Below are 13,181 nucleotides of genomic sequence, written 5' to 3' on the forward strand. Positions count from 1 at the left end.
GTTTTGGGGCCACACCTGGTGACACTAAGGGGTTACTCCTGGCTATGCACTCAGAAATCGCTCCTGGCTTGGGGAACCATATGGGATGCCTAGGGATTGAACCTCAGTCCATCCTAGGCAACACAAGCAAGGCAGATGCCTTATTGCTTGCACCACTGCTCCGGTCCTGTTGATAGACTTATCTTTTAAAATTTTTTATTGAGTCCCAAGTGAATTACAAGCCTTTCATAGTTATATTTAAGGAGATAGTAACACTGAATTGGAGGCAGTTCTCACCACCAGTGTTGACCTACCTCTGCCCCTGTTCCCAGCATGCCTCCCATACCTCCACCCTTATCCCCCTGGACTGCTATATAACAGGTCACTTTTGTATATAACTTGTTGTAGTTTGGGTCTCTTGATTCTATTGGACAGACATATTTTTAAATTTGGTTCTTACAGTTTGATCTTTTTTTTTTCTGCTATACAGAGAAAGCACAGCAGTAGTGTCGTTGCCTTTGCACGCAGCCGATCCCGGAGGACCTGGGTTTGATTCCTGGCAACCCATATAGTCCCTGGAGCATGCCAGGAGCAACTTCTGAGCACAGAGTTCGGAGTAACTCCTGAGTATGGTCCTGTGTGGCCCAAAAACTTAAAAAGAGAGAGAGAGGAGAGAAAAGAAAGAAAATACAAAAAGAGGGGGTAGAGTGAGTGAGAGAGGAAGGGAAGGAGAGAGAGAGGAGGGAGAGGGAGAGAGAGAGGGAGGAAGGGAAAAAGAGAGGGAGGGAGAGAGAGGGGGAGAGAGGTAGGGAGAGTATTGTTTGATCTCTTGTACTCAATGTTGTTGACTGTGGTTTTTATATAGAGCTATACCATGCCTCTGTAGTATATCAGTGTACCCAAGGCCTTTGACTCCTGTCTCCTATTACTTCCCATCTGCTTCTCCCTGCTACCCTCAGTAATTTCGTTTATTCCCTGTCTTTTCCCTTCTTGTACTCTGGTGTCAAGGGTGATCTAGGTACTCCTTCTAATACCTTGCATCCCCTCATCCAATATTTTAGATACCACAAATAATTAAGTTCATCCTGAATTTGACCTTATTGGGCTTCACTTAACATGATTTCCTCCAGTTCTATCCAAGTTGCAGCAGATTGCATGCCTTCATTGTTCCTTGTAGCTGTATAGAATTTATAGAGCAGTTTTGGGCCCAAGAGTTGGCGCTGGAGTCAGTATTTTGTGGGTGCTACTCAGACTTACTAACTGTGGAAAAGGAGTTTTTTTTTTTTTTGGTTTTGGGTCACACCCAGCAGTGCTCAGGGGTCACTCCTGGCTCTATGCTCAGAAATCGCCCCTGGCAGGCACAGGGGACCATATAGGATGCCAGGATTTGAACCACCGTCCTTCTTCATGAAAGGCAAATGCCTTACCTCCATGCTATCTCTCTGGCCCCGGAAAGGGGATTTTTAAACCTTGTTGATGGAGAGCTAATATTATTAAAATTAATAACAGATTTGTACTTATCAGAATCATACAAAGCTAAAACTGCTATGTTAGAGAACTACAAAAAGACTGAAGCAAATATGTGTACTCTTCTCTGAGTGTTGACAGTTACTTACATTCCTTTTAAATTCTTTAAATCTTTTAAACAAAGCTGATCATTCAGGTAAGACTAAACTCTTTGATCCAACTCACACCATTTCTTTTCGTAATTCTCACCTTACACAGCATTACAAATTTATTTTTTTTTTCTATCTACACAGAGGAACATAGCATTGAGAAACATCTCCTATATGGGATGCCCTTACATTACATCAGTATTTGCCTTTGGTCTACCATGCTTTGCTTTTGACATTTTTATTTTCTTGGTGAGTTCATGGAAATTTTTCTTTCCCCCACCCGTCTGGTGTTAACAGAAATAAAAGGTCTCCTTGAAAGTTAGACAAGGAATTGATTAAAGTGAGAACTCCAACCTAGAAACAGTCTGATAGATTTTACTGATTGCTACCCACCAGTTACCAGTTGGAGTGAGATTATGTACATGTAGGGAAAAAGGCAATAACATCATACCATAGAGTGATCAAAAATCCAACACAAAAAATCATGATGGGCTTTGTGGGTTTCTTTGAGAGCACCCACTTCCCTGGTTGCTATGACTTTAAAGAAGGTCAGTGTATTCTCCTCAAAGAAGGCAGCATCTATGGGACCTTAAACTTTGTTGGCACTTTGCTTGTCAGGTTCCTGTTTGATTAATCTCCCTGTATCTGCCCTTTTGGCTCGCAGCAGAGGTAGAGAAGTTGGTCTCCTTTCCTTCCAGGCATATGGATTTTTCTGCAGAACTTCTTAACCGAGCAAAAGCCTAATTCTCACTATAATCCATGTTTTCTGTTTCATCCTTTTTCTCTGAACATGGAAAGAAAAAGAAAAAGCCAACTCCGACAGAGATGAATAAAAAGAAACAATGGGCTTCTCTTATTGGGCATTCTAGTAATTTCCTTACATCTGTCCATGAATATATCCTAGCTCTCATCCTTATGTTTCATGTTTCACATCCTTATGTGTCATGTTTCACTATTGCTCTGATGGGTAATGTCCATGTTACCCTGTTTGTCTTGCAGATTTATTCAAGAGATTGAGCATGCACTGGGTCTGGGGCCAGCCAAGCAGTGTCCTCTTCGAGCATTTCTCACCGACTACATCAAAGACTGCTTCCTCAGTCAGGTCTTGGTCGAGATCAACAAGGAGATTGAAAGAGTCACCAAAACATCTGACCCCTTGAAAATCCTCGCTAATGCAGATACCATGAAGGTATTGGGGGTGCAGCGACCTCTCCTGCAGGTAAGCATCCACTTTGAGCTGAGGCTTGTTACCAGCAGTTATCATTGACGTAACAAGAATCACAAGTTACAAAAAAAAAAAAAAAAAGAATTGCCATCTGTTTCCATGCCCATCAGGGACAAAACAAGAGGAAACAATTGAAGCAAGCACAGGGGAAATTCTGGACAAATATAGGACAAATAGAAATTCCTGAGGATCTTGAAGCAGAAAAAAAGTAGTTAGCTTTGAATATAGGAGATATGGTGCTTCCTTAACATGTAGGCAACTCCAGCATTCTTGGAAGTTGTCCTTGAAACTAATCTTCTTTCCACTGTTTAATGCACTTAGGAGTACAGAGGACTTGCCTAAATTACTCAGCCTAATCTTAGTTTTACCAAGAGAAAAACCTCCGTATCATTCCCCAGGCAGTGTCCCTCTAAATAACTTGACTAGCTCACAGAATTTGAATCCACTTATATTTCCATAGTAATATTATTTAATTCAATTGCCAGTCTTATTGCCTTGAATTAACTTTAGGTTGAATTTCTGGGTAATGGAAATGAAATAATTTACCTTGAGATATATGCTTGAGGTATTTATTTTAGATATTTTATTTTTTTATTGTAAGAATTTATTCAAGAGACAAAATTGATTAACATATTGAGGTGAACTAGCATAATATAATATAGTAACATAACATAGCATATAATATAATTAATATAATAATACATGTAAGTCAAAGAACATTTCTGATTAAAACACAATTTTTTATCGTAATGGCTTACATATCTTTCACAGTAGTATTTGAGGTACATATTAACATTGAATAGGGGAATACCCATCACCAAATATGTCCTCCCCCCATCCCAGTTTCCTTTATGCAACCCATACCCCCCACCATCACATCCCCCCCTGGGCTGCTAGAGTAGGTGGTCCCCTCTTTGTCTAGCTTACTATTAGTAATCATATATCTGTTTGGTCCTGTTACCCTCCCTTGTTTCCCCCTCTATTTAAGAGGTGGACCTAGATAAATCAAGTTATGTGGTTTTGTTTGAGGGAAATAAATGCAATAGATTAGAGTACAAAATAAGAAAAAAAAAAGAAGTCAAATACGCTGAAAATGGGCGGAGTCCTTCTAGAGGCTTTCAACCTCAGTTTGAGAGAGGATGTGAAAAAGGTAATTGAAACACCACAACAATAAAGAAAGAAATATCAATTAAATATCCAGTGAGCACCACAGCATTAAAGACAAGCACCACTCAATAGTTTTAATTCTGAAATCAAATCATCCTGGACTGAAAAAAGAAAGAGAAAGATAAGATAAAATAAAATAAAATAATATTGGAGACATCAACTTCAACCTCTACACCAAAATAAAGAATCGATCAATAGATAAATAAATCTGTGGGAAAATGATTGTGCTTTTTTTTTTCCCTTTTCTTTTTCCCCCTGCACAGGCACAGTAACTATTGGGGATATTGTAGAAGGAATTCCCTTGGCCTAGGAGATACAGGGTTTCTCCACCCCTGAAGTATACTGTCATGGGATCAACTATAGACTCCTTGCATAATCATTTACTCTACCCTTGGTGCTTTCATGGTATATGGAAGAATTCTGCTTTGTCTTGGATGGTAACATCAGACCTCTGTATATAGAGATCTTGGTGACTGTGCAGTTCAAGTAATGGAGCTTATGATGAAGTCTTTCTTTGTGGTTCCAGAAGTTATGCTTCTTCAGTGTCGTTTTAATCCATCTTCTGTAGTTGGTGGTCTTGGTCATTATGTTGCTCCTAGGATGGAGCCTGGGATTATTTTAGATATTTTAACCAGTGGCTTGAAGATAAAAAATTAGAAAGAATGTAAACTTTGAGACTAGTTTAGCTGCAATTAGGTGATTACATTGTCACTAAATCTTTATAGTGATTTTTTTGTTTAAAAAATGATGGACACAGTCGTTTTTTTTGTTTTTACTTTGGGGCCACACCTATTATGCTCAGGGCTTATTCCTAGCTTTTGCACTGAAGGATTTCTTCTGTCAGGTTTGGAGACCATATAAGGTGCCAGAGATTGGCCCAGTGTCAGGCAAATACAAGGCAAGTGCCCTACCTGTTATACTTTTGCTCTTGTCCAACAGTGGTACATTTTTATATAAATTGATGATATCGGGATATCTCAAATTGTGGAAAACTGGAACTTTTCAAAGAAAAATGCTTGACTAGAAGGAAACTATAGTTGCTTGTGTTTGTATGTGCCTTTTTGGATGTCTTCCTTGAGATTTTACTTTAAAATGAATGGACATGCTGAGTCACTTAGAGATATTTTTTTTAACTTGGGGCCTTTTGGGTAACAGTGTTCAGAGCTTCTGTCTCTGCTCAGGGATCACACTGGGTGGTACTCAGGGGATCATATAGGATGCCAGGGATTAAATCTGGGTAGAGCTCCTGTAAAGCTCTTCCTGAATTGCCCGTCTGGCCACAGAGGAGATATTATTTTTCTAAGCATTGTTTCTATGTAAGAAAAGTCTTTAATATTGAGATACTAGAATCGAGGCCTCTGAGTCTACCACTCTGGAATAATGGCATCGGCTGTAGAAGAATGTAGGTTGATCTGTAGCAGATAGTTTCTGGTGAAGGGTCTGTGCAGAGACAAAAAAAGACAAAGACATGTGCTAATTTCTGCCACTGCTAAAGATCTTCTCCCCTGTCTCTGAATGTTTGGGACCTTCTCTGGAGTAGAAGGGGTGCCTCAATTTTGTGTCACTTCTATAGGAAGCAAGTTCCTCCAAAAATCTGTTCTCAGCACTGAAGCAGAGTGTATAGACTATAACTGAGGTTCCCTTAGCTCTGGGATCGAACTCTGCTCACTGGAAGCACTAGCAGGAGATTAGAGTCACAAGGAGAAAAAAGAGGAGAGGAAACGATTCTTCCCTCCCTCTTCTCCAGTTTGGCTCCAAGGTCTGCTCTGGGTGTTGCTTCATTGAGTAGAGGACCTGCCAGATGACACAGTGTGAATACCCCAAGTTCTCACTGAACCTCAGGGATAACATTTCTCCTGTTTTCCCTTTGATTACACTTAATTATTACAAGCATATCTCTTCATTCTGCCATATCCTTACTTTGTTTCTTTAGCAGCATGCCTGTGCATACCACCAGTGTCACACACACTTGGATATGACTTTATCAACATAAATGATAGCACCAGTGTCAGCATGTTACTAAATATTACCCATACCTCTCTCTCTCTTCGCTCATGTTTTTTTCACTTAAATTATTTGAGTGGAATTTGCTATTGTGTTAGCATCCCAGATAGCCTCCACTTAAGTCACTATTTTAGAACTTTTGGGTTTTTGTGCTTTTTGTTTGGGTGCTTTTGGGGGAGAGGTTATCATTTTTTGGGGGGGTTTGCTTTGGGGTCACAGAGGTTGGAGCTAAGGTCTTACTACTGACTCTTTGCTCAGGGATCAATCCTGGAAGGCTTTGGGAATTATATAAAATACCAGGAATTGAACCAGGGTTAGCCATGAGCAAGGTCATTGGTATACTCTCCGTACTCTCTCCAGCCTCAAATGTTGGCCTTCTTTAACAGAAAAGATATAATTAGTATATGTTATAATATATTTTTTCACTAGAATGTTTGAGAAAAGCTTTGTTATAATCCCATGCAGCAAGAAAGTGCTCAGTCAGTAGTGTATTGAATTACAATGCCAGGACCTTGGGAGCTAGATCAGAGGACTGGAATGCATAGTTTGTACATGGGAGCCCTGGGTTTTTCCCTGTACCACAGGGTGCTCTGAGCATCACAGAGAATGACCCCAAGCACCACTAGGTTTGTTCCCAAATTAAACATGAAAAAGTAATACTGTGTAAAAGAAAACTAGGAAAGAGATGGACAGAAGAATGAGCACTGTGAACTAGTTAGGTAAGCCATAAATAACAGTAGAATCAAGGTGGAACTATGAGGATTAGAGAGACAGGAACTTATGTTTATCCTTTCAATCATCTGACCATGTCATTAGCTAACTCTCCAGGACAATGCCTGTTTGTATTTCTGAAGCTTGTACTCTGTGCTATACCAAGCAACCAGAAAACATTTAGTGCACTAGATCTGAAAAAACACTCTGAAGGCAGCAGTGAACTACAGGTGACTCTGGGGTGGGAGATGCTAGTTTACTAGATGCAGTAATTTTCAGCTTGAGTAGCAAAGGCACATTAAGGCCATAACTCGTTTGACTATGATCTGGGCTTTGTCAAGACCAATCACTACTGGGCTCACTGACATCTCTGAGCAGTCCACCTCATGTTGGTCACATCACTCTCATCCTCATTGCCAGCCCTGTGTCACTATACTGGACTTTTTATTCTGTACATCAGTCACTCCTCACCAAGTTAGATGAGATCTCTGACTCACCCTTTGGCCTTATCAAGATGAGATAATTATATGTAAGTGAACAAATCTGAGGCCATTCAAGCTGTTCTTCAAATTCATTTTCCAAACCCAAACAATTGCCTTCTTATTTGATTATTTTGTTGCCCTCTCTTTCTTCATAAAAGTTTTATTTTATGAGTATGCAAATGAGATACTATGGCACATTTGTTTAATATTCTTTCTCAGGGCACTGAGATGACAAAAGCAAAATGAGACGACTTCTTTTTCCTCTCGCATCTTAAGAAATTCTCTTTATAATGATTAAGAATTGTTTTCTGACATAATTTCCCAAGTGCAAGTTTCGCTATTTTTGTTTTTATGTTTTTTCTTAAACATGTCCCTCTGTCCTCTTGATATTTTTGTTCATAAGTAATTGTCATAACTAACCAAAAATAAAAGAAAGGAATCATTTTCAACTATGAGCAGAGTATTCTTAACAGTTGTTCAGAAGTGGCCCTAGACTGGAGCTCAGGTTCTTGGTGGATTCCAAGATTAGATTCCCAGTATTGCCCTGTCCAAGTATATCTGGGTGTCATACAAAGACAAAAATTTACAAATATATATTTGCAAACTATTTAAAGAGATGGAGGTAGGGAGAGAGAAAGAGAGAGAAGGGGACCTAGAACAGTAGGTAGTGAAAGCTTACAGACCCTAAGAGTTCAGCGGAATCATCTTTGTCCTGTTGGGCTGCTCATCCAGTGGGGGCAAAGACTGTATCTCTCATCCCTACCAACAGCCTGTTTCACAGTGCATCAGCTACTGGGGCTCCCCTGGGAGGAGAGAGAAGGGTTATCCCTGTGCTGCTCTTGCTGCTTGCAAATTTGTTTAGAGAACACCAGGACTCTGTTCATGTATCTCAGAAATGACAACGACAGTTTAGACAGGTATTTGAAAGGGGGCATTTCCTTGGGTGATTTCATTTTTCATTTTCATAATTCATAGGAGAGACGAAGTGAAGGAAGCACCATTCTCTGAGTATAGAAGGTTAAGAAACAATCATTGGTGCAAGGGTTGGCTCAAAATAATATTGCAGCTTAGTTCTTTTTTTTTTTTTTTTTTTTTGGTTTTTGGGCCACACCCGTTTGATGCTCAGGGGTTACTCCTGACTATGCGCTCAGAAATCGCCCCCGGCTTGGGGGGACCATATGGGGTGCCGGGGGATCGAACCGCGGTCCGTCCTACACTAGCGCTTGCAAGGTAGACACCTTACCTCTAGTGCCACCTTCCCAGCCCGCAGCCTAGTTCTTGTATTATCATGGGGAGCAGCCTGAGAGACATTGACATAAAATTACCCATCTACTGTCATAGTGCATGCAAATTCTAACTCTGCAGTTTAGGCCCAAACAAGCCAACCCAGGCATCAATGATCCCAACCATAGCCTGAGGTATAAGATTCATTGCAAGTTCTTTATTACCAATCAGCACAGAATTTGGGAGTAGACACTTAAGACATTTTAAAAAAAAGCTGATTTAACTTTATTGAATCTCTCCATTTAGAATTGAAAGTTTTATTTTGCTTATCTTTGTGGGTTTTTTTAAATATCTTTTCTAGTGATTTTTTCTATTCTCTCTTTTTTTAATCCCTTTATGTTGAAAAGTATCAGTCTGCACTGAGTCATGGTGGGAGGGGTCCTAGACTCTTTCATGTTTAGACATGCCCTGATCTATGTGGTGCTCTTCCCCACATTACTGCCCAGAGAAGGTGCTCTGACTCCCCCCATCTTGCCTCAGCCACTTCCAAGTAGCTGGAATGCATGGTTTTGATAAAGGGTAGTTCTCTCTGAGCTTCCCAGCTCATCAGCCATATTAGTGGAGGCTCTCAATGTGTAAATGAAGTGCTTGAAAATGAGACAAGTAATGAAGGCATCATTATCATTGTATGTGCATGGGTCTTCATAGTATCATATTCCATAGTTCAGGTTTAAGATTGGTAATAACGCTCAATCAGAATGTCACAGCCATGTTGACATAGCCCAAGAGACGGCCTTGGACTTGGTTCCTAACCTGGCCAGAGACATGTCATGGCCATTCCTTCTACAAAATGGCCTCCGCCTGTCACCAAGCCAAGCATGCTATTTCAAATATGAAGTCTTTCAAGAGAAACCTTTTTTTTCCTCTCAAATCCCTCCAAGACATGGAAACCCCTCAAGTGGTGTGAGCCCTTTTCAATGCCTTTGATGTCTGTAGAGCCTTCAAATTAGTGATTAGCTCACCTCTCAAGTTTTCATTGATTTGAGAAGTGATGTCATTTATGTTTGTCTCAAGTATCTTTATCCAAAATAGATGTGGGGGAGGGACACCAAGGCCCAAGGTTCTCTCTCTCACCTGACTGCTGAATGATGTCTCCTTGTGTGAACCCTACTTGCAGTCAGGCTATCATCTTCAGCCTGTGTTCCCTTTGCTTGTGTGCATTTTCAGGAGGTCTGTTGCAGGGCGAGCATTGGCCTGGCAACAGCTGTGTCACCCAAGTATATGAGAAACTCTAGATTAGGTCATGGAGCTCTTCAGCCTCCTCAGCACAGAGGTATGTCCTGACAGACAGGGAAAGTCTGACCCACCTTTTTCTACCCAGGTTCCAAGCTGAAAGTGAGGAGCTGTGCCTACCCAGCCTCTTGGTGTAACCAATTCTTAAAACACAATTCCACTATGTTTCCGGCAGGCCCAAAAATTGTAAAACCAATATTTTCAGCAGCTTAAGTTGTCTTGTCTCGCACATTGCTGAATTTTATGAGCTTCCCACACACAAAGAGAAGCCTCCTTTCTCTGGCTTATGGAGACCGTGGGAGACAGTGGCAGCTTTCCCATTGCTAAGGCTCAAGCCACCGCATTGCTGCAGGGAAAACAAAAGTTGCAGGAGTGAGCAGTGCAGGCCTTCTTGAAATATGAAAAACTTGTTTCCATCTTTTCCTCTCAATTTGTTCTAGAAGAGACATATCGTCCTATCAAGCCTATGCTGTCCTCTCATGTATCAGCCATCTCTTAGATGAGACCATAGACCACTCGTTCTCAACCACTAATCCCCCTCAGACTCTTTCTGGAAGCCCCACGACCATGCCCCCTCTCAAAGATTTGGCTCAGTTAATCCAAGGTAGGGTCTTGACATTTGCATTTTGTGCACTACCCAGTCTGTGCAGCATGCAACCAACATCAACACACCCAGACTGCATCTTTCTGCACCAAAGAACCACTTTTTACCCTGAGAGGAAGCAGGAAAAAAACGTATCAGTTAAATGGCTTTGTTTTGTTGTTGTTCATTCAGTCTTGCAACTGAGGGCTCCATACAGTACTTTGAACCAAGTTTGGTACCTCACCTTGGCATCAGATACACTTAAGTAATTGGATGCTTTGGCTATGCTGATTACTGACTTGGTAGCTAGGACCAGTTTGCTGACCTGTTTCTTCCACTGTGAAAAATGATTTATAAAATGGAGGTCATAAGGAGCCAGGAATCATTCCTGGAATGATTCGATGGAATAATAACCACCCATCTACTATTTTCTTGTGAACGATTTTGGCACTTTCTTGGTTCCTCCTCAGACTTCTGACACTGCCTAACTTGTTTCTCCACCCCTGTGTTCTCTGGATTTCAGCCCACATGTCTTCCCATCACTGTCCAGCTGTTAGCATCTCATGTGTTCTTTTTACTTTAGTATCTACTTAGAAACTACTGTTTTCTGCCAATGGTGCATGATATTTGCATGATATGCAACTCATGATATGCTTATTGCCACTCAAACTAGAGTTGCCATATCAAGGTGATCACAGATTTGGTGGACTCAAGCACTAGAAGTTCATTCTCTCTTATGTCTGGAATCCAGGGGTCACAATCCCTTAAAAGTCCTCTAGAGGAGGATCTTTGCTTGACTTTTGTATCTTCGGTCGCACGCATTTCTGTTAGCATAAATCTACTTTCTGTCTCCATTATTTTTTTTGGTAAGTTTTGTGAACTAATAACTTTTATTAAATTTAATTTGTTTTTATTTTTTTCTATTTATTTTAACAATAACTTTATTTAAACACCATATTACAAACATGATAGTGTAGTTGGGTTTCAGTCATAAAAAGAACACCCCCTTCACCAGTGCAACATTCTCACACCAGTGACCCTGTCTCTGTCTCTGGTTCTTAATCAGGTCTTCTCATCCCCCATGTCTCTGTCCTTCTCTAGAATGCTTCAAAATCAAATCTAGGGCCCACCCTAATCCAGCCTGCCTTTCTCTCATTCTGCCTCATACTTGGATCAACAGATAACTCTTTTTCCAAGTTGTCATCTGAGTGTCTGTATGGAAATTGGTAGGAATATTTCAGTCCTTTACAACTAATCATTGGAATCAAATCATAGAAGATGCAGCATATTCTGCCGTATGTTTTATAAAGACACTCCGGTAGGAAGTAGTATAGACATAAGGAGAGAAATAAGGGAATATAAATTCTAGGTGTGAACCAGGCTCCAGATGGAAGAGTTTGATAGACTAAATGACTGCTGCTACTCATAGTGGTCATTTCTGAATGAGTAGACACAGCTGATTACACTCAGTGGAGGCAGGAGAAATAATGATATTAGTGTCCAAACCTTTTATTCCCTGCTAAAGCCCTGGTACTGCTAGGAAAGGGTCTTGTTCTGGTTTCCCCAAAAAGTGTGACTTACAGATACAACAGAACATTGTTTTCATTTTCTCAGATTATATCTATTTGAAGAAAATTGCACAGGAACTGTGTTGGTTGGCATTGCTGTCACCATATGTACCGTTTCTCCATAATAACTTTGTTTCGGTCTGCCTGGTGTCATCCTGAAAAGTATTAAGTTGAAAAGAGAGTTGGTCAGTGAATTCTGTACCTCTATCCTGCACCTATGGTGCTATTCATGTGACTGGACTAAAGTCAGTTTTAGCAACCAATTTACCAAAGTGTCTAATTTTGATTCTTCATTATCTCTCTAGACCTAAGGAAATATGGAATTAACATAGTAGTTTTGATTTTTTTTTTTACATTTCTCTTCTTTTTGTATCATTAATTTTGTTGTAGGGTTTCTTCATGGTAAATCAGCGTTAATCAACTATTGATGATTATTTGGGCTTTTTTAGATGACTAGAAAATGTCTTGATTCTTGTCTTTAGTCCCTTTCACTGTGATTTCTAATACCTGTTCACTCACTTATGGTAAATTGAGTAGTTAAATCTTTCTTTGCAAACAGGACTTGAAGAATTTTATAAAATTTATCCATTCTTCACGCCAAAGAGATAGCATGGAGGTAGGGAGTTTGCATGGCATACAGAAAGACAATGGTTCAAATCCCGGCATTTCATCTGGTCCCCCAAGCCTGCCAGGAGCAATTTCTGAGTGTAGAGCTGGGAGTAACTCCTGAAAGCTGCTGGGTGTGACCCCCTCCCCCAAAAAAAAAAACAAAAAAAAATTTACCCATGCTTCATATTACATTATCATGTTGTGTTGTTTCTGTATTGTTAATTCTGATATTGATTTTAGGCACTTCCATTTTTATCAGTATTTTTATTTTATCATTCACAGCTATCAGGAAATAAACAGACATACATTTAATCATAGTGTGGTTAGACTAACATATGAAATGGGTTCAGTCCCCGTAAAGTTCCAGGGGTCTCAATCTCAATTTACCTGCGGGCCGCAGGAGGTAAAGTCGAGGTGATCCTTGAGTACAAAGTCAGTAGTAAGCCTTGAACATTGGGGGTTGTGTCCCAAACAACTAAAATAAAACAAAACAAAAAAAGATTCTTCTAGGGCAGGGCCACAAAATGTTGTACGGAAGGCCGCAAAAGGCCCTCAGGCCATGAGTTTGAGACCCCTGCCTGAATTGCAAGCCACTTACCTCCCATGAAGTTCACTTCCCTCAATTATCAAATAAGAGCAGTGTTGCCTTAAGCTCCTTCATGAGGCCAGGGTTGAAAGTACAGTGGGATTGTGTATTCAGCAGCATTGTCAATTGAGTTG

General features: G+C 40.4%; 1 protein-coding gene across 1 annotated transcript in view; it reads left to right on the forward strand.

Annotated features, from left to right (window-relative positions):
* EXOC4 (exocyst complex component 4) overlaps positions 1-13,181 on the forward strand; it is an 871,527-nt gene that overhangs the window by 597,706 nt on the left and 260,640 nt on the right. Inside the window, exon 11 of the mRNA XM_049774305.1 lies at positions 2,595-2,814. Within this exon, the coding sequence (XP_049630262.1) occupies positions 2,595-2,814 (220 nt within the window). The remainder of the gene's footprint in view (positions 1-2,594; positions 2,815-13,181) is intronic.

Source organism: Suncus etruscus, chromosome 1 (assembly GCF_024139225.1).
Source record: "Suncus etruscus isolate mSunEtr1 chromosome 1, mSunEtr1.pri.cur, whole genome shotgun sequence".
Lineage (NCBI taxonomy): Eukaryota > Metazoa > Chordata > Mammalia > Eulipotyphla > Soricidae > Suncus > Suncus etruscus.